Source organism: Amia ocellicauda, chromosome 18, assembly GCF_036373705.1.
Source record: "Amia ocellicauda isolate fAmiCal2 chromosome 18, fAmiCal2.hap1, whole genome shotgun sequence".
NCBI classification, from domain to species: domain Eukaryota; kingdom Metazoa; phylum Chordata; class Actinopteri; order Amiiformes; family Amiidae; genus Amia; species Amia ocellicauda.
The window spans coordinates 10,803,234-10,823,136 of NC_089867.1; the positions used below are offsets into that span (position 1 = coordinate 10,803,234).

A 19,903-nucleotide genomic window follows, 5' to 3' on the forward strand; every position below is an offset into this window, starting at 1 on the left:
TTACTGTGTTTATGCTCTTTCCTGCGTTTCATACACCAGTTGGCAAAACTAATTGCAGTTGAAATGGAAATGCTATTGAAAGCAGGAGTCTTACACTGCAGAAGATGGAGACAATCTTCCTTAATTAAAATCCTTAAATATGTCTCTAATTCTATATATTTTGTTTTATTTATTATTACTAACGTAACTAGTTAGAGTTTAGACAAACCACGGCTAAATAAAATTCTCATAAGCAGAAATGTTCCCTCCCATCAATGCATTCTGTAAATGAAAGGACTGAGGTTAATTAATCTAGATTACATTATATGCATTAAAAAACAGCATAGTCTTTTAGAATAATATAGATTACCTTAGGTCCTAATGGTCCCCTTTGACCTCCCTGGCCCTTAAAACACACAAAACAAACAAAAGATTAAATGCATTCTTGAATTTCCTTGCACAAAAAAAGAAACTTTAATCAGTGACGACTTGTATTTTGAAACGGATATAAACTGTAGCTTCACATACGGAATGAAATTGACTTCAGCAGATGTCAAATAATTATTGTTCACAAGGGATGATTATTTTGTTTCTAGGGGGAAAAATAAGAAGGAAATTACATCCAGTTCCTTCAGTCTTGCATTCACATCAATCAATCCTTAATCTGGCAATTTACATTTAATGTGTTGCTGTATAAATGTCTATAACCTACTAATGTTACATGATGTTTCAGAAAGAATAAATAGTTTAAAATAAGTAAATAATCAGTTAAATAAGGACATTGAGAGCTTGAAACAATCAAAAGAACACTGGTGCCCACTTATTTGAGTAACAGCTGATAATAAAGCTTTAAAGCAATTTTTATTTGAAAATAGGCAATATATTTAAATGTGTGGCAATACCTGAACCTGTAGGGATATATCCAACACTTCTGCCTATAAAACTGTTCCCCCAATATAAATATGTGAAAATATACCCACTGACTAACATTATGAATGAAGAGGCAACTGTAGCAAACCTAGATTGTTATTTTGTTATTCTATAACTTAAAATGCAGTGCTGGTGGTTGCTACATTTTTCTTGGATGACTTTTCATATACAGATGATAAAAAATATATAACAAGAAACAAAACAAACCAAACATGAATCCAACGATAAGTGTTGATACATGTTTTTAAGTTATATATACACATTTCAAAACTACATGGAAATCCTAACACTTTGCATGACATTTATCCTCTCAAACCACTTGAGACAATTAATGAAGAACAGAAGTAACAAAACTGAGAAATTCGCTTTGGAACAAAACGAGAAGACATTGAACTCATTGCACCTGTAAAAACATAACCCTAAAATATACAGAAGAGTGTGCGAGGAGAGATTAATATGAAGATGAGTACATGAATAATAATCAACAGTTATAAAATAATAGCAGGTCATTTTCCATGCTCCCTTTAAACATTTTTAAACATTTGTGCATTTTATCTTCACTGCTTTCAATTGTTATGGCTACATTTCTTGTTGTTGTTTTTCAAATTGTGTGTGTGTGGTTTTTGCTAGTTTTGTTTCCCTGGGGCATGCTTGAGAATATGTGAGTGATGGCTGGTGTGAAATTAGGAGATCAAGGTATAAAAAAATAAACAAACTGCGGGACAGAGGAGACATGAATATCAGCTTAAATGACCTTTTCATCCGTACAATAAAAAGTCATCCACAATAACTCTTAGTTATGACTCACTAACCATGCTATGATTGGTATTAAAATCAAAAACATAAAATGCCACAACTGTATACTAAAAACAAAAACAGAAGGAGCAGAGATGGATTAGTAAAAGATGAAGACCTATACGATAATATTAAGTTCAAGTGTACAGATACATATTTCCCTCACTTTTCGTCCTGGAGGGCCTCCAGTTCCAGGTTTGCCATCCACACCAAAATCTCCCTTGAGGAAACAAATCAGGAGAATTACTGAAACAGTAGCACTCTACTCACAAACGTCAAAACCTACTGTCACATACATTTAAGCTTCTATATAAGCCGGCATTTAAAGCACACACTAAATGTTTTCCATCTCCTCTAGGAGTCATTTTATTTTTTGAACCAATACAAAAAGTCTGTTTGTTTTAAAAGTTTTTTATTGGTTAATATTAGCAACAAACCTCTCTGCTAATAGTTAACATATAGTATTGTTATGGATCAGTAGCAAGGTAAGGTTGCTATTCTAGGAAGCCTGATCTGCTGTTTCAAACAGCAAAACAGTAAGGTCAACTAAAATTACGACAACCCAGGAAACAGCTAAAAAATTAACAGAATGCGCTTCCTCATCAATCATACCATGAGTGTGTCTACTCTGGCAGAGATAACATTGCAGCACTTCAGAAGTGGAGTGGGTTTCTCAAGCAGCTCAGCAGTATCCAGGCCTGTGTCTAACTGACTCAGCCCTTCAGTCTCAAGGGCTTATTAAACAGCTGGAATTACTTTCTGCATATATCTGACTATAAATGCGAGCATGTGGGACATGTTTCTCATTACAGTAATACGAAATGAATGATGTGGGAGAAAAAACTGTAAAAAGAAAACCCATGGCTGCATAAGTGAGCTCATAGGTTGAAAAGGACACCTGGAGTACAACATATGCTTTACTGAGGGGTGTCTGTAATGAAGCACCCGGCCAGCTGAGTTATACATTCATCTTTTGCTCGGCTCAGAGAGCATTGCAGGCTTTTTATTTCGATGACAAGTCGCTTGCTTTCGGACCAGACTGATTTAATCCCATATTTCCTTTCCTGCACAGTTGAGGAAATCAGAGTGTTCTTCCAGCAGCTCAAAGGAAAACATTGGAAAACATCGATCATCCTGCTTTATAAAAATAAATTGCTCTTGTACTTAAACATGCAGTGTGTGTGTAGAGTATTTAGCTGTTTTTCATTTGTAATCTTCCAGCTCTTGTTTAATTTGCCGCCTTCAATGGATATGGAAAGATTTGCCCAGCTGCGGGTGCCATACTGGTGTATCCACAATTTAGGTGATCTGTCACACAAATCCCACAGGCAGTAAATACAATAACCCAGATCCAGTGGTTGTCTGTGAGGCCCTGGGAGCTTGTTGATCTCCAAGATCTGAAAATACTCTCTGGCTTTTGTACCCATTCCTGTGGGGTCATTGTCCTGCTGCAAGACAAACTACAGTAAACATTGCACAAGATAAATTGCTCTTCTGCTACAGCTTCAAGCGTGTTTGTTGTTGAAATTGTTCAGATGTGCCCATCCACATTTACCACTGTGCAAAAAAAAATATCTGGACAAAATGCATCCTGGTAAAACCACACATTTTCCTAATTGCTTATAATGTGCAGCTTCCATTATCTTTCCATAAATCGATTGTGCGTTTTCACATTTCCTCTAGCATTCTTTACAATAATGCTCCATGCAGGTTAATGCAATTTCCCCAAGTGGGTATTTCCAGTGAGGATTTGCAAAGTCTCCATTTTCAATGTTTGATTAATTAGATTTCACATACCGGGGGGCCAGGTTTACCCTTCTCTCCTTCAAGGCCAGGGTTGTTGTTATCAGTTCCAGGAAGCCCCTGTAATAGAAAAAAACCAATAATAATAATAATAATAATAATAATAATAATAATAATAATAATAATAATAATAATGACTGATTTCTAAACAGTTCATATAATATACAACTTATACATATACATGTACAACATATACAAAACATTGTAAGTTTCCTACTGAGATGGAAACCATTAATGTAGTACAAAATAAGAATTGTGGAACAGGTATACTAATAATTATTATTGTTGTTGTTGTTGTTGTTGTTGTTGTTGTTGTTGTTGTTATTTGCAAATCTTGTTGTTGTAATGATGCCTTTAACCGAAGACATTCACGCTCAACAAGTATTGTAAAAGTAACATAGTACTATTTTGCCTTCAGAGCAAATGTTAAAACAAATTGTCAAAACAAGAAGGTGAACTTTGGTCTTGTTTCTGTTTGAATCTCAAGTCTGGCAAATCTGGAAATGACCTAAGGAAAATCTTCCAAAATGACAGGAAGCCTTGCGTTCATGATCTAAAAGAGTTATATGATGACTTTACAATGGGCGTGATTTGAAGGAACTCAAAATTAACCACAAATGATGAACAGCTAGATATGAAACAACTCTCTCCATGTCAGCAATGAGTATTGCATTATGACTATTAATTTAACCAGTGTGTCCTTGATATAGATTTTTAAAACATATTATTAATTGTCCTTCTAAAACAGGTAGGTACAATGCAATGCTATTTTTTTTTTTAACTTAGTGCAAATCTAGTATTCCATGTGCATTGTAAGCTTTTGGTGCAGGAGGTTTTAGGCAAAACTAGTGTCCAACATTTAATATGTTACAGATGCCAACACTACCATGCACAGATCATTATTATTTTATTTGGTGTTTGCTTTGTTCTTCACATTCACACATCTAATGAACAATTCACACACTACAGGTTGGCATTATATGATCACACAGTATCGGTATAACATGTTATTAAAGCTCAATTCTCTTAAAACTCCTTGCCATAAAAAAAACAATGCTGCAATTATATAAGGGGTTGAAAGTTAATGCATCCCTTTAAGTCCCATTTACAGTGACACAGGCTGTGTAATAAATCACAACCCCCTGTATCTATTGCACATGTAATCCCTACTGATGCACTGGTCAGAATTGGCATTACAAAAGGAAAGACAAAAAAGAAAGAAAATTGGCTTGAAGAGGGGAAAAGTACACAGCCACCACTTAGATTACTTAACATTTGTTACCACAGTTACCACAATATTATGATGTATAGCTCTGCACTAGCAACTATTGTAATGCATCCAAAAACCTTTAAAAGTTTAAAACACAACTAATTAAAATATATTTCAGATAATTCTGATCATATTAAAGCACTGCTTTTCCTGGAAATAAATGGACTTGATTAAGAGTTAAACAGATTTTAAGGCAGGAATCGACACATACATTTGGATTCACTTAAATAATTATGTGATACTGTCGTTTTAGTTTCAGTATGATATCGTCGTTCATGTTTTTAATTCCCACTACCCACTCAATAAGACCACAAGACCACAAATATGTCCTTAAGCACATACTTAGCCAATCAATGCAAATGTGTATTTAATACTAGACTAAACTTATCCTCTGATATACATGTATACATATACATACTACAAGTATAACACCATTTAAAAATCATCATTGTATCCATACAGATTGTTTTAAGTCCCATGTACAATACAATTCTGTGGCATAACTATCATTCACTTATTAAAAGGTAGCATTAAAAAGCAACATTAAACACATCTATTCTGCTTACACTGAGCATAGCAAAGAAGTGTGGCATTTTGCTTTTCTCTTACAGATTTTTTTATGCATTCACTTACTGGGTCTCCTCGTATGCCTGGCTCCCCCCTGTCTCCAACTGAACCTTTTGCACCATAAGAACCCTAAAATGAGAAAAATATATCATATACAAATATACAAATGTGGTTTACTGGATTTGTGTTCAGCAGAAGAATGTAGAACAGAGTGCCCCCAAGTTTAGGACTTGATCATCCTGCAATTTGGATCCTACCATATTGCAATTATCTGCAGATCTGTGCAGAACTGCGGACATCTGCGCTAACACAAGCACTAGGGGAATGTTGGGAGAAGTGTCTGGAAACCCTGGCTGGCCCCTCATGGTTTGGATTAAGAGGAAGACAGGTGAAATAAATAGTTAGGCAACTGCATTTGTTTTTGTTTTTAAGTTTAGATTACTTTGTGTAGGCTAGCTACGTCTTGAGACATGAGCTTCTGTACAATTATCGTGATGCTTATTTGCTGTGTGTGGTATTCTTGTAAAAACATGTAACATAATCATGCAAAAGGTCGTGCAGCTGTTTTTAAACAAGGTATTTGATACAATGTTTGTTTTTGTCTTTTTTTGGTTGTTTGTCCATTTGCTATTGTGTAAATATTAAGATTGCATTGGAGATGTAAACAGCTATGGGTAATTTGGTGCAGTAGAATATCCTGATGTTTTCAGAGGAGTAACGTATGTACTACAGCAAATACTAATATTATAATAAAAAACAATATCAACAAAAGTTTAGACAGGCCACGTTGTTCCAAAATACACACACACGCATGTCTTTGGTCTTAAATTGTAAATGCAGCATTAAGTGTGCAGATGTATCACACTGAAGTACAGCAAATTTGAATATTTGAATTTGCAGAACTTTATGACTTTAAATGCCAATATCACATTTAGTTGACATTTTCTTTGTTGGTGATATAAAGGTTAACATTTAACAGATCCCCAAACCCCATGCTATTTTTGCAAATACTGGAAAAAAAACAGCCTAATCTTGAATGTCAGATATGACTGTCTCCGTTTTCAGATTACTTTAACATTGTTTCAGCATTGAGCAAGGCATTCCAGTTCCGCAGTAATCCAAAGGCCAACAACCCAGACACCAAAACCTGTTTCAGTTAGCACAGGAAGGGAAACTCACTGATAAAATGATACAAGTATTTGTGAAAGCTATATTTAACTGTATGTACCATTTGTGATTGCCAGGAGTAAAACTTTTAATCTTTTAAGGTCCAACCTGATTTTATTCTACAGAAGGCAAAGAATCTGAGAACTGGATATTCAGAGTGGATCTGTTTTGTATTAATACGAGTTATTGAATTAGTTAATATGAGTTAATGAAATTACAAATGTAGTCAGAAAAAAAAAACTGGCAGGAAAACAAAACATGTCAAGCTGCCAGTAGAGAACATGTTGCTTTTGTCACAGAGACAACAATATCACAGCCTTTCTGCTGTTTATTGTCTGAATCATACCAAACATAGGCCAGTGATAAGAGTTAAAACCACTACATAGAAAAAGTCTGAATTCAAAATCTATCAAGATTTTGAAAAGTAAAAAAATCATAAACAATAACAATGAAAAGCCAAACTATGAATAACATGATATGTAATTTAAAAAGTGATGAAATCAAACAAAGAAATACAGAATCATGTAGCCATGTTGACTACTCTATTGAAACACATACAAATAGACTGGAAAGGAAGGTTTAGTTGGGTTACCCAGTTTCCAGGTTCACCTTTCGCTCCCTTTACACCAGGTATTCCGTAACCACCCTAAACAGAGAAAAACAAAAGGAAAGGACACTGGTAAATGTGTTTGATAACAACGCTAGGCATGCATCGGATGCAGGTCCAAAATATAATTTTCACCTGTTCGCCTGTGACTCCATCCAGTCCGTCTTCTCCGTGTTCTCCCTGGAAACACACAGACCATTTTGAAACATGTGCTCAGACTGTATTGAGAGTGAGTGTAGCTGAGTATATCAGGTGAGATTAAATTAAACAAATGTTGGTAGGCAGAAGCACGAATTAAATTAAAATTAAACCTAACAACATGTCTACTCTAACTGTCTTCAAGGTTCCAAAGCACTGTCATTTGAATCTAGCACAGACTTAGATGCTTATCCACTCTATTTTAGATTTCAGATATAAGAACATAAGAAAGTGTACAAACGAGAGGAGGCCATTTGACCCATAATGCTTGTTTGTTGTCCATTAATAACTACGTGATCCAAGGATCCTATCCAGTTTATTTTTAAATGTATAATTTGTATTATTGTTAGGGTTGCCAGCTGGCCCATATCAAAGCTGAGAGATATAGCACAGTAAGTAAATTGATCACATCTTTGTTATATTAGTCTTACTGCATAATTAGCAGTGGGTGACATTACAATGCAGTCTAATTAGATTGCCAGAATGCTTCTGGAATATGTTTATTATTGCTGCATTTCTGAGGAGATTGGGGGTGTTAACTTTATGGTAATACCAATTAGACTCGGGGTCTGTGAAAATACAATAAATAAGTTATGAAATTGTAAAAGCACATTAAAAATGAATGTCAGTCTTATGATGGTTAGCAACCACATTTGTACTGGAAATGCAGAACCATTATGGAAGGAACATATCCATACCATTAAGAATACAGAGTCTCCACACTTCCAGAGTAAGCCAGGGAATCAAACAAGGACGATTTAGGATAAGGAACACTTACGTTTTCACCTTGGCTACCCCTGACTCCCTGTTAACGAAAAAAAACATATTTAAAAAAATGCATTCATGTGTTTATTTTAAATGTTCCGCATTTAAACATGTTATCTCATCACACAAGTGAGAATGTATTGCAGATCTGCATATGTCATATTTCTAGTCTTTAAGTCTGCAACCTTATTCAAAGCTAATGACAGAGAGGCTCTGTACACTGGTGACTTCTTACCTTTAGACCTCTGAATCCTTCACACCCAATTGAACCAGGTGAGCCAGCAGGCCCCGGAGGCCCACGTGTTCCCTATAAGAAGAGACAATTGCATTTATATTAAAACTTCAAGACTATATACAATAAAAATTGATTGAGTGATTTTAAAGGATTAAAACTGAATTAACTTACAGGTGTCCCTTCTTCCCCTGGATGGCCCGGGGGTCCTGGCCAGCCTACACGGCCCTAAAAAGAAAAAAGAAAAGCAGCACATAAAAAATCAGTAACAGGAACGGGACAGAATTTTGAATGTTATGGCTTAAACATTGCCAATCATTTCGTAGTCAGTCAAATGAATAGGCTTCAAGTTTTCCATCTGTGCGTTTGTCCATCCATCCATCCATGGAAGTCTCTCCAGTACGTCTAAGTTTCTTAAGTGACTGTACTCAATGTGGGCTTAATTAGCTACAACTAATCTAAAGCCTAAATTGTTTCTGTACTATGCACCTTCAAACATAAAACTATTTGAACACTTTCAAAAGGATATTACCTTTTGTCCTCTGGGTCCATACTTCCCAAGTGGTCCATCACTTCCCAAGCATTTACAACATACTCCACAGCACGATCGCTCTGCTAAAGAATCCTGAAAGAGAGATCAGTTAAGCATCAAAGCTTACCTGACATGTCAAAAGCAAGCATGAATTACATTATGTAATGTATGTTTTTGTTAATTTTTGATTACTTCCAGTGGAATTACCCCCCCCCCACCACCACCACAAAAATGAAGAGGCATGCTTTTAAAATCTGCTGCCCCAGACCATTTGATTCCACAGGAGCTTGGCATCAGCCATGGCAATCACAGCCAGCTCCCAGTTACATTCTTCCTGCTATGACAGTACTCCCTAGGTTGCCAGTTCTAAATAATATTGTACAACATCAACTGCAAAAGACCTTTAAACAATGTCATATATGCCTAATTGGGAAAATATCTGTAGTAACTGAGAGCTGCATTTTTAATGAAAGGCAGAAGTCACTGTGGCCCTCCAGGATCTGAGTTTGAGACTTGGTACTGAGAGTTAACATGTTTTCAGATCATTTGAAGCTACTAATAAATCAAGTGGTGCTTTTGTACCCAATAATGAAAAAATAAAACCTACAATTATTTTATATAAAGATGTATCTATAGCTTGGTTTCCAATGACAAACTGAGGTTTGTATTCAAATCCTCGTCCAAACTCAATGTATTTAAGATCGTCAATGTCTGAGGCACCATGCAGAGCAACTGTTATCAGAGCATCCAATCCTGTTAAGAAAAATAAAGAAAGTATTTTAAAATGGAGTCCATGCAGTGTGAACCTGCAACAAATCTTTTACAATCTGTTTTTAACACCCAGTATTGTGGCGAAAAGTGGTGTTGCATGATATTCTCTCCTAGGAACCCAGAATTAAACACTGTGTGATCAACTCCTCATGAAAAAATTACATATTGCTCCAGTTAATCTCAGAGCTCAATATATTTCTGTTTCAAATTTGCAGCACACTACCTTTCTGTCTGAGCTTCTTTGACTCTTCTTCAAGTATCTCTACATCCTCATCCAGTCCATCTGTAAAGATCAGCAAGACCTATAAAAAGTAAATTTGATTGATCATCACCAGCATCAGTAACTTAAGGCAAACTGGGGAATGGCCATGTACTTAAAAAATATTAAACTTAAAACTTGACTGGAAATGGAGAAACATTTAATACTGTTTAGTAAGGATGTGTTGCGGCTATGAAATCACACACATTTACTGGAAAAATATATTTTGGGATTAAAGAGTAGGCATATGTTACACCACAGTGGATCACTGAAATTGTGTAAGATGTATATGATAGATATACAAATATTCACATTTTAATGTTTTAGAGTTTCACTAGAAAATTAATTGAAGTGTGTGTGAGACTATAAAAGGGCACTAAAGCTAACCATTTAATGTAAAAATGAACTGATTAATCCCATCCAATTAATTAAATACTACCTGCAATTGCAAAGTATAATAACCTCCCAGAAACTGACCTTCGTAGTTGCGTCCGATTCGCGGGTGAACTTCTCCCAGAATGACTGTAGGTACGCTGTGTTGAGCTTAGAGGGCTCACGGATCTTTAGTGTCTTCAGTTTGTTCACAATGTCATCATCTTTACACTCTTTGAATGTGGTCTGGTATGTATTTTCTACATTATTAAGTTCAAAGCCAAAGCTGATCTGTAGTTGTGATTTGGGAGTACAGCTGACCTTCTCAAGAGAGTTAATTTTCCTGATTATATTATGGAGGAACACTTCGAGATGGTGCTGAGCAGAGAATAAGGATGTTCCTGCTGGTTGCTTGGAAATGTCAATACCCACAGCAATGTCTACACTGCAGTCTAGAACGAATAATGATAATATGTTAATGTCGCACAGAACAGTCACATAGAACTATAGTATGCAGTTAACATTATAAAAAGTAAGCAATAAAAAGTAGCAATAACAGTTCAATTCCAATAAACTGTCTCTCAAAAATGTAGTCCTCATTAACATGGTTGATATGAGGTGGCTAAGGGGGGAATAACAATTTGGGCTAATGGATCTATTCTGTGTTTCCTGTTACCTGTCAGTGCATATTTCTGATAAGAACTATATTTATTAGAAATTTGCATTGGCAGTAATCTATCTCACAGGGCTGTGGTTATAATCATTTGAATTTATACAGTATGATAGTTGTATGTAATCAATTATTTGATTTACTAAAGAAATACAATACTCACTTGAGCGTTCATGTTTCTCAGGGCATATATTTCTGGCAACCCTCTTTTTAAGATGCTGAAGCTCATCAAATTTTTCCACTTTGAACACTCTGTCGTTATCTCCAGCAATCTGCGACATCTGTTGGTCATTAAATTTACCTACACCCACTGCATAAATGTCTATATTTTGATTTCGGAGATCTTGAGCTGCCACTGAAACGTCATCTTGTGATTCTCCATCTGTTATTACAATCAAAATCTGTGCCACTTTAGCAGTTCGCCAGCTACCAGTAGGTGTCTTGAAAAATTCCTTTGCATGTTCAAGAGCCTTTCCTATGAGTGTGTTTCCAAAGAGTTGATTAATTTTGTCTATTTCACTGTGAATTGTTACTTTGTCCGTGAATTCCTTGAGATCAAACTCTTTCTGGTATTTATCACTGTATTGAGATAGACCAATTTGTACTTTTCCTTTGCTGATGTCAAAAATGTCCGTCATGTTTTTTGTGAAGCTCTTCATGATTCTGAAGTCAGATTGTGAGATGCTGCTAGAGCCGTCAATTAAGAAGACCATTTCTGCTTCATCTCTTTCGCAATCTGCACAAATAATGGGAAAATGTTTGAATTAATTCAAGTCTGTAGCCCTTTTATATATGTATTTTTAAATAATTTTTAAGTGATTTGTTTTATGCAATCTAGCCTAGCTATGTTTTTAAGATGTATATAGTTAGGCTGTGCGTATCACTGTGTGGTTGCTGTGTCTTATGTTATTATTATTATTATTATTATTATTATTATTATTATTATTATTATTATTATTATTATTATTATTATTATTATCTTGGCAGACGCTCTTATCCAGCCCTGGTCCTCTAGAGCTATAGTATGAGCTTTGCTAGTACTCTACCTGCAACCGTACAATGTAATAGCATTGCTAAGACTTAGATGTATCCTTATAATAAGTACAGCACAGCATGTAGAATGAAGACTTTAGAGGCATTATCATAATACAAATTAATCACACACACACATATATCTGTCTATCTAGGCTAACTATCTAGCTCTCTCTCTCTCTCTCTCTCTCTCTCTCTCTCTCTCTCTCTCTCTCTTCTTATATATACTGAAGGGCTTCCCCCATAAAATTGTATAGGCTTCGCGGTCTGTTTCACATTTGTGTTTGGGGGGTGTAGCTGAGCGAAACCCTGTGTAGGCACCTTTTTTTTCATTGCACTGACATTGCCTATTGTGCCAAATATCCGAAGTTCTAGTTACTAAACTAAGTTCTAAAAATGCATAAAAATACATTTTGTTTGGGTTAAAGTTTAAATGTAATTCTGCTCCTATTGCAGGGTAAGCTAATGTGACACCCGAACGGAGAGAGAGGAAATTATCCTTTCAGTGAAACAGTACATCTTATTCAAATTGTCATTGATTTAAAGCTGCAATACTCACATGATGGTGTGCCACTACAGATGACTTCAGAAATCCTCTGTTCAATCTCTTTTAATTTATCAAAATTATCCACATAGAAGTACTTATCATTAGACCCCCCAATTGCCAGGAGTTCCTCTTTCTTTGCATCCTTTATTCCAATAGCATAAGTAATAATACCAGAGTTTCTGATGTACTGGGACGTTACATTCAAGAGCTCCCTGTCATGAGATTCTCCATCAGTCACTGTGATTAGAATCTGTGGAACACCTCTTGCTTTGCGCCCACCAAACGATTCTGCCAGACGGTCTTTGGAAAAATTGAGAGCTTTTGCTGTGTATGTGTTTCCCCCGAAGAGATGCATTGCTTTGATGGCCTGCTCCAGTGACCTCTTGTCATGGTTTTCATTTAAATCAAAGGCTCTCCGAGGATCGTCACTATATTGTGTTGCCCCAATCTGTACCCTGTCTTTCCCAATGTCAGAGTTCTTTACCATGGCATACATGAAATCCTTCATACTTTGAAATCCCTCTGAAGGAATACTTCCAGATGTGTCTATGACAAACATTATATCGGCAACGTTTATTTTACGGCACTCTGTGAAATAAATGAAAGGATAGAATTTAACAGTTCTCTGGATGTAAAAAAAAAAAACATGTTATGTACACCATCTGGTCACTCTAAATTGTGAAGTAAAATAAATGCTACTTAGCTCATACAGGACATGATGTATCATAATCAATGCTTCATGTAGAATCATGTAGAACCAAGGCTTTAGTTTATTGAATTAATAAACATCTAATACAAAATACAAACTCAGTCCTTCCAAGTTGTTTATTGTTTCTGGCTCAGAGAGTTTTTTGGGCAACTTCTCTTGAAAACTGATGTGTATTGGCAATTTCAGAGGTGCCCTTCGGACCAAATATTGCTGACATCACCCAAGAGCATTTTACTTGGAATACTTTATTTTGCTTCAAAACCGGAGTCCTATCCATAACAGCAGTTAGTGTATCAAGATTTCTGGGAATGTTTTTGTTTGAGTACAAATCCTGTGCACATTTCAACATGGATAATACATTTAAACTGGTCATAAATCTTTAATAAATCCCAGTCTAAGATTTACTGGAAGTCATTCAGGCATGTTTACATTTGTTTCCCAGATGCATTATTTTGGGGATGGAAGTGTTTCATTTGTATAAGTGTATTGAGAATATTTATTTATGATGAATTCATGTTTATTATTGTGCTTTGTAATTCACTCATCAGCTAATAGTTGGGCTGATCTATTAATTGTATAACTTAAACCCAATGAAACTTAATTTTATGTACTTGGAAATAACTTACCTTTAAAGGGATTGCATACACTGAAAAGCACCTTGTCCAGTATACTATTGAGCTCTTCAAATTTGTTGATAAAAAAAATGTTTTGGCGAGAGCCGCTTATTTCCTCCAGTTGAGAGTAATTGGCACCAAAAACACCAATAGAAAAAATAGTTATGCCTTTTTCTCGCAAATCCTTAGCAGGTTGTAAAACTTCATCTTGAGCCTCACCATCAGTTATCACAATGAGGATGCGGTTGACATTGGGGCGTGCTTTTTTGAAATAGTTAGAGACCGATTTAAGGGCTTCTCCAGTCAAAGTTCCGCCACCCAGTTGAAGCATGTTGTCAATGGCTTGCAGTAAGTCAGGTGCCTGGACATGTTTATCCAATTCAAATTCAGGTTGCACTTTATAGCTGTATTGCATTGCACCAATACGTACTTTGTCTCTCCCAATGTCTGATTTGTTTACAATTGATGTCATGAAATGTTTCATGCTGGTGTAGTCTGTGGGATTAATGCTCCCAGAACTGTCAATTAAGAACACTATATCTGCTTCACTTTTCTTGCAGGCTGGAAAAGGGAAAGATTTCATTATTCTTTTTGTAAATTTAAGACCTATAAAATTGTATCATACAATTATAGTCTCTGGCAGTGGGTCCAGTATTATTAAGCAGTTTCTATCTTGTCTTTAAAATACACAAGTTAAGCCAGTTACTTCAAAGAACACTGGCTTTTATAAAATATATACATTGTGTTCTGATTTGAACAACTTGAGGTTCAGATCATGAAATCAAGGTTTAGCAGAGTTCATTGTTGTAAATTACTCACATAAGCTCTGTTTCAAGAGCAAAACTAGAAACTACTAATCTAATATTAGATGAAAGAGGTCATGGAATATGAAACAAACTATACAGTATTAATTTAATTATTTAAATTAATTTCGGTAAACGGTGCCACACACTAAATGGAAAGAGACTTAGTACATAGATTGCTTCACATATCACTTTTACTATCACTATTTAATTCATGAATACATTTGAAAAATTGACTTACCCTCTTCTAAACAGATTTCCCGAGTCACTTCGTTTTTTATATCCTTAAGGAAATCAAATTGTGTGGTGTAGAAGGACCTATTTTTGAAACCTGCAATCGTTTCAAGCTCTGTTATATTTGCCTTTCCAATACCAACTGCATAAGTGATCACTCCATCCTTTCTGAGGGTTTCTGACACCTCGCTCACATCATCATCTGACTTGCCATCAGTTACAGTTAGAAGGTACTGTCTTACTTTTGCCTTTACTTCTTTTTTCATCAAGCTCTGCATGTACTTGAGAGCCTGTCCCGTCTTGGTTTTTCCGTGATCTTGGCGGATGTTTTCAATTGCCCGTTTTACATCATTTGTGCTATTGTGAGAAGTTACACTAAATTCATTTCTGACTTCTGTGGAGAATTGGGCTGCTCCAATGCGCACACTATCAGGTCCAATGTTGAAGTTATCAACCACACCATTTATAAAGTCTTTAATTTCAAAAAAGTCTGTATTCTTTATGCTGCTTGAGCCATCAATCAAAAAATATATATCTGCTTCTTCAATTTTAATGCAGCCTATAAGGGAAAAGTTTAAATAAGTCACATTATTTAGTTTATCCAGAAGGGGAAAAAAAACAACACTGCATACAATTGTGATGCCTTCTTACATTTGTCAAATATTAAATGCTGAAGCTTTGGTCTAGATGATAATGCTACAATGTTATTTAAGTATGAATAGCACTATAGCTTTATTCTAAAATCTAGGCCTTTTGTTTTGATTATCCCAAGACCGATGTGATAAGAAAAGGTTAGTGAGCCTGTGTGTTTGACTGGCTTATAGAAGTAAGAGTAATATAGAAGACAACTGTTATTTGTTCTATTTATAAAATCTGGGATAACATAAAGCTAATAAACAATTACCATGACAGCATGTCTCTTTCAGGCAAGTTGAGAATCTTAATCTTAAGAACTTACAAAGGCTTCCAGAATGAAATATTTACACTGCACCTTTAGACACTGGGAGCCACTTCTGTGTCACTTTTCACTCTGCCTGCTATGGAATTTCAAATCACATGTGTTCTTGTTTGAATATTACAGTGAAGGAAAAAACTATTTGATCCCCTGCTGATTTTGTACGTTTGCCCACTGACAAAGAAATGATCAGTCTATAATTTTAATGGTAGGTGTATTTTAACAGTGAGAGACAGAATAATCACTTACTGTACTTGTGTAAATTGGAATTGGAATTTGTAAAATGAATTATTTTGAATTGCTGTTTTAGCTAAATTGAATTTGTAATGATTGATGCCTTGTACTTCACTGTATTTTTGCACTTTGTTTGCACTTATTTTGTGAGTCGCCCTGGATAAGTGTGTCTGCCAAGAAATAAAAATAATAATAATAACAACAAAAAAATCCAGAAAAACGCATTTCAAAAAAGTTATAAATTGATTTGCATGTTAATGAGGGAAATAATTATTTGATCCCCTATCAATCAACAAGATTTCTGGCTCCCCGGTGTCTTTTATACAGGTAACGAGCTGAGATTGGGAGCACTCTCTTAAAGGGAGTGCTCCTAATCTCAGCTTGTTACCTGTATAAAAGACACCTGTCCACAGAAGCAATCAATCAATCAGATTCCAAACTCTCCACCATGGCCAAGACCAAAGAGCTGTCCAAGGATGTCAGGGACAAGATTGTAGACCTACACAAGGCTGGAATGGTCTACAAGACCATCGCCAAGCAGCTTGGTGAGAAGGTGACAACAGTTGGTGCGATTATTCGCAAATTGAAGAAACACAAAATAACTGTCAGTCTCCCTCGGTCTTGGGCTCCATGCAAGATCTCACCTCGTGGAGTTTCAATGATCATGAGAACGGTGAGGAATCAGCCCAGAACTACATGGGAGGATCTTGTTAATGATCTCAAGGCTGCTGGGACCATAGTCACCAAGAAAACAATTGGTAACACACTACGCCGTGAAGGACTGAAATCCTGCAGCGCCCGCAAGGTCCCCCTGCTCAAGAAAGCACATGTACAGGCCCGTCTGAAGTTTGCCAATGAACATCTGAATGATTCAGAGGAGAACTGGGTGAAAGTGTTGTGGTCAGATGAGACCAAAATCGAACTCTTTGGCATCAACTCAACTCGCCGTGTTTGGAGGAGGAGGAATGACCCCAAGAACACCATCCCCACCGTCAAACATGGAGGTGGAAACATTATGCTTTGGGGGGGTTTTTCTGCTAAGGGGACAGGACAACTGCACCGCATCAAAGGGACGATGGACGGGGCCATGTACCATCAAATCTTGGGTGAGAACCTCCTTCCCTCAGCCAGGGCATTGAAAATGGGTCGTGGATGGGTATTCCAGCATGACAATGACCCAAAACACACAGCCAAGGCAACAAAGGAGTGGCTCAAGAAGAAGCACATTAAGGTCCTGGAGTGGCCTAGCCAGTCTCCAGACCTTAATCCCATAGAAAATCTTTGGAGGGAGCTGAAGGTTCGAGTTGCCAAACGTCAGCCTCGAAACCTTAATGACTTGGAGAGGATCTGCAAAGAGGAGTGGGACAAAATCCCTCCTGAGATGTGTGCAAGCCTGGTGGCCAACTACAAGAAACGTCTGACCTCTTTGATTGCCAGCAAGGGCTTTGCCACCAAGTTCTAAGTCGAAGGGGTCAAATACTTATTTCCCTCATTAACATGCAAATCAATGTGTCAATGTAATCAACTTTTTTGAAATGCGTTTTTCTGGATTTTTTTGTTGTTATTCTGTCTCTCACTGTTAAAATACACCTACCATTAAAATGATAGACTGATCATTTCTTTGTCAGTGGGCAAACGTACAAAATCAGCAGGGGATCAAATACTTTTGATGCTCTCTGAGTATCAAATATAATGAATTATAATCCTTCACCTCAATTAGTATTGCAGCTGTATCTTGTATTATATTTTGCTTTACTGTGTTACTTATTGCATTGTTATTTTTTGGAGACATCCTGCTAAAAGTTAATAAACCGCTTTCTTTATTTTTACTTTAAGAAGATAATGTAATGTTTCAGTTCTTACAATGAATAATATTTACTTTATATATATATATATAGCCTATACTGTGTATGAACTCTTAATATTACCTTCCTTCAGCCGCCGTGCATCTTCTGGGGCATTCGCTGCTTTGTATATGATCAAATTGCATATTTTGCTTGCCATTTGTTCTTGAATAGCCGCTAACTGTAGAAAGGTTTCCACCTTCGAGACATGCTTTTCTCGGGGATGAGATACAATTTCATTGAGCTCATTTTTGTCTGCATCTTGGATCCCCACAGCGAAGACAGTCACACCAGCGCGGCGCAGGGCGATCGCAGCCTCACTGACATTGTCACTGGATTTCTGATCTGTTATCAAGATGGCGATTTGCTGAACTGCTTTGGATGCTCTGCTCCCTGCTTGAACTTTGAATAGCTCTTGTCTTGCTATGTCTAAGGCAAGACTAGCCTTTGAGCTTCCTCCTCTTCCTTTGGTGTACTGCAGCTCTGTTATGTGCTGCAGAATGTCAGACTTGTTCACATAGGTGTTTAAGTTGAATTGTGTCTGTGTGGTGTCACCATACATCAGGAGGCCAATTCTTATGGTACTGGTAGACACGTTCAGGGAGTCAACCATTTTATATAGGAAAGACTGAACCTGTTGGAAGTTTAGCATCCCGTTGTCGGTGGAATTATCAACTAAAAACACAATGTCAGCAACAGTCGCTCTCTGGCACACTGGAAAAAATAAATACAGAATGTTCAATGCTGTTCACGTGCAGGCTGTAAACAGTGCATGCTGATTTCAACACTGTACAGTGAAGGCTCTTCTGATAAACAGATTAGTAGAAAGGAATATTGGAAGGAAATTCTGCACACAATCACTATCTGTTGAGACTATTTTATACAAAGATGCAACTAATGTAGGACGTTTGCTAAAACCTAGCATAAATGAACCCCAAAACAATACAGCCTCTACATGGGGGTAAAGAAGCCTCTCTCTCTCTCTCTCTCTCTCTCTCTATATATATATATATATATATATATATATATATATATATATATATATATATAGAATAGGGAAGGAAGATGCAAGTGTAAATTTTACATTTTAGTTTTTTACATAAACATATGTAACTATTAAGACAGTGTTAACTATAAATCGTTTTAAAATATTACCTGCTGGAGGTGGGTCTGTGAGTTTAAATTGATTCTGAGCTTCAGTTTTGATGATGTTTAACATGTTCCGTGACAAAATTTGCAGAGACACATTTTGGAAAGTTAAATGCGGTTTGCTCATTAACTCAAGCTCTGTTGTGTCAAAATTTTTAAGTCCTATAGCTACAATTTTGATTCCTTCTTGTTTTATCATGGTGACAGTTTGTTGAAGAGCATCCTCTGACTTCCCTGAGGTGATGATAACTAAAAACTGAGGATAACCCTCTGCCTTGCGACTCCCGTGGGATTTGTTGAAGTGAAAATCATATGCATACTTAAGGGCCGTCCCAGTATTCAGCTCCCCACCCTTGAGAACAAAATTCTTCTTGACATGGTTTAAGACTTGACTCTTTGTTTTGAATGTATCAAGAAATATTTCTGCCTTGGAATCACCACTGATTTGTGAAAGTCCAAAGCGGTTCTTATTAGGTCCAATGTCCAAGTCAGTTGCCATTTTGATTAGGAAAGTCCTCAGCTGCTTAAATAATTCATTATCAATATTCTTTGAGGTATCTACTAAGAAGACTACATCTGCATACAATGAGTCTGTAAAAGAAAAAAGTAATGAATAATATTATAATGTAAGTCATTGTTCAGAACTAAAAGGGTCTAACTTTTTTTTTAATAAAATCCAATGTAGCCATGAAAAATTGTTTAATTTCTGAGCCCAACTACTTGCTTTTTAATAACCATTACATTTTAATTTATGGTGCTGAGTGTACAGGAATCTGATGTTGTTTCTAGAACTTCCTAAAATAATCCTTAATAATCACAATAGATACAAACTGTATCCTATTTCCAGTCACAGAAATAATGCACT

General features: G+C 36.3%; 1 protein-coding gene across 1 annotated transcript in view; it reads right to left on the reverse strand.

Moving 5' to 3' along the window:
- The window catches only part of LOC136714096 (collagen alpha-6(VI) chain), a 42,323-nt gene that overhangs the window by 14,058 nt on the left and 8,362 nt on the right, over positions 1-19,903 (reverse strand). The window contains exons 4-22 of the mRNA XM_066691407.1: positions 19,045-19,629; positions 17,974-18,603; positions 14,864-15,415; positions 13,832-14,380; positions 12,509-13,084; positions 11,081-11,653; positions 10,353-10,699; positions 9,840-9,918; positions 9,453-9,598; positions 8,846-8,938; positions 8,488-8,541; positions 8,317-8,388; positions 8,095-8,121; positions 7,254-7,298; positions 7,104-7,157; positions 5,411-5,473; positions 3,502-3,567; positions 1,871-1,924; positions 350-385 (exon numbers count right to left, since the gene is read on the reverse strand). Coding sequence (XP_066547504.1) covers positions 350-385; positions 1,871-1,924; positions 3,502-3,567; positions 5,411-5,473; positions 7,104-7,157; positions 7,254-7,298; positions 8,095-8,121; positions 8,317-8,388; positions 8,488-8,541; positions 8,846-8,938; positions 9,453-9,598; positions 9,840-9,918; positions 10,353-10,699; positions 11,081-11,653; positions 12,509-13,084; positions 13,832-14,380; positions 14,864-15,415; positions 17,974-18,603; positions 19,045-19,629 — 4,601 coding nt within the window. The remainder of the gene's footprint in view (positions 1-349; positions 386-1,870; positions 1,925-3,501; positions 3,568-5,410; positions 5,474-7,103; positions 7,158-7,253; positions 7,299-8,094; positions 8,122-8,316; positions 8,389-8,487; positions 8,542-8,845; positions 8,939-9,452; positions 9,599-9,839; positions 9,919-10,352; positions 10,700-11,080; positions 11,654-12,508; positions 13,085-13,831; positions 14,381-14,863; positions 15,416-17,973; positions 18,604-19,044; positions 19,630-19,903) is intronic.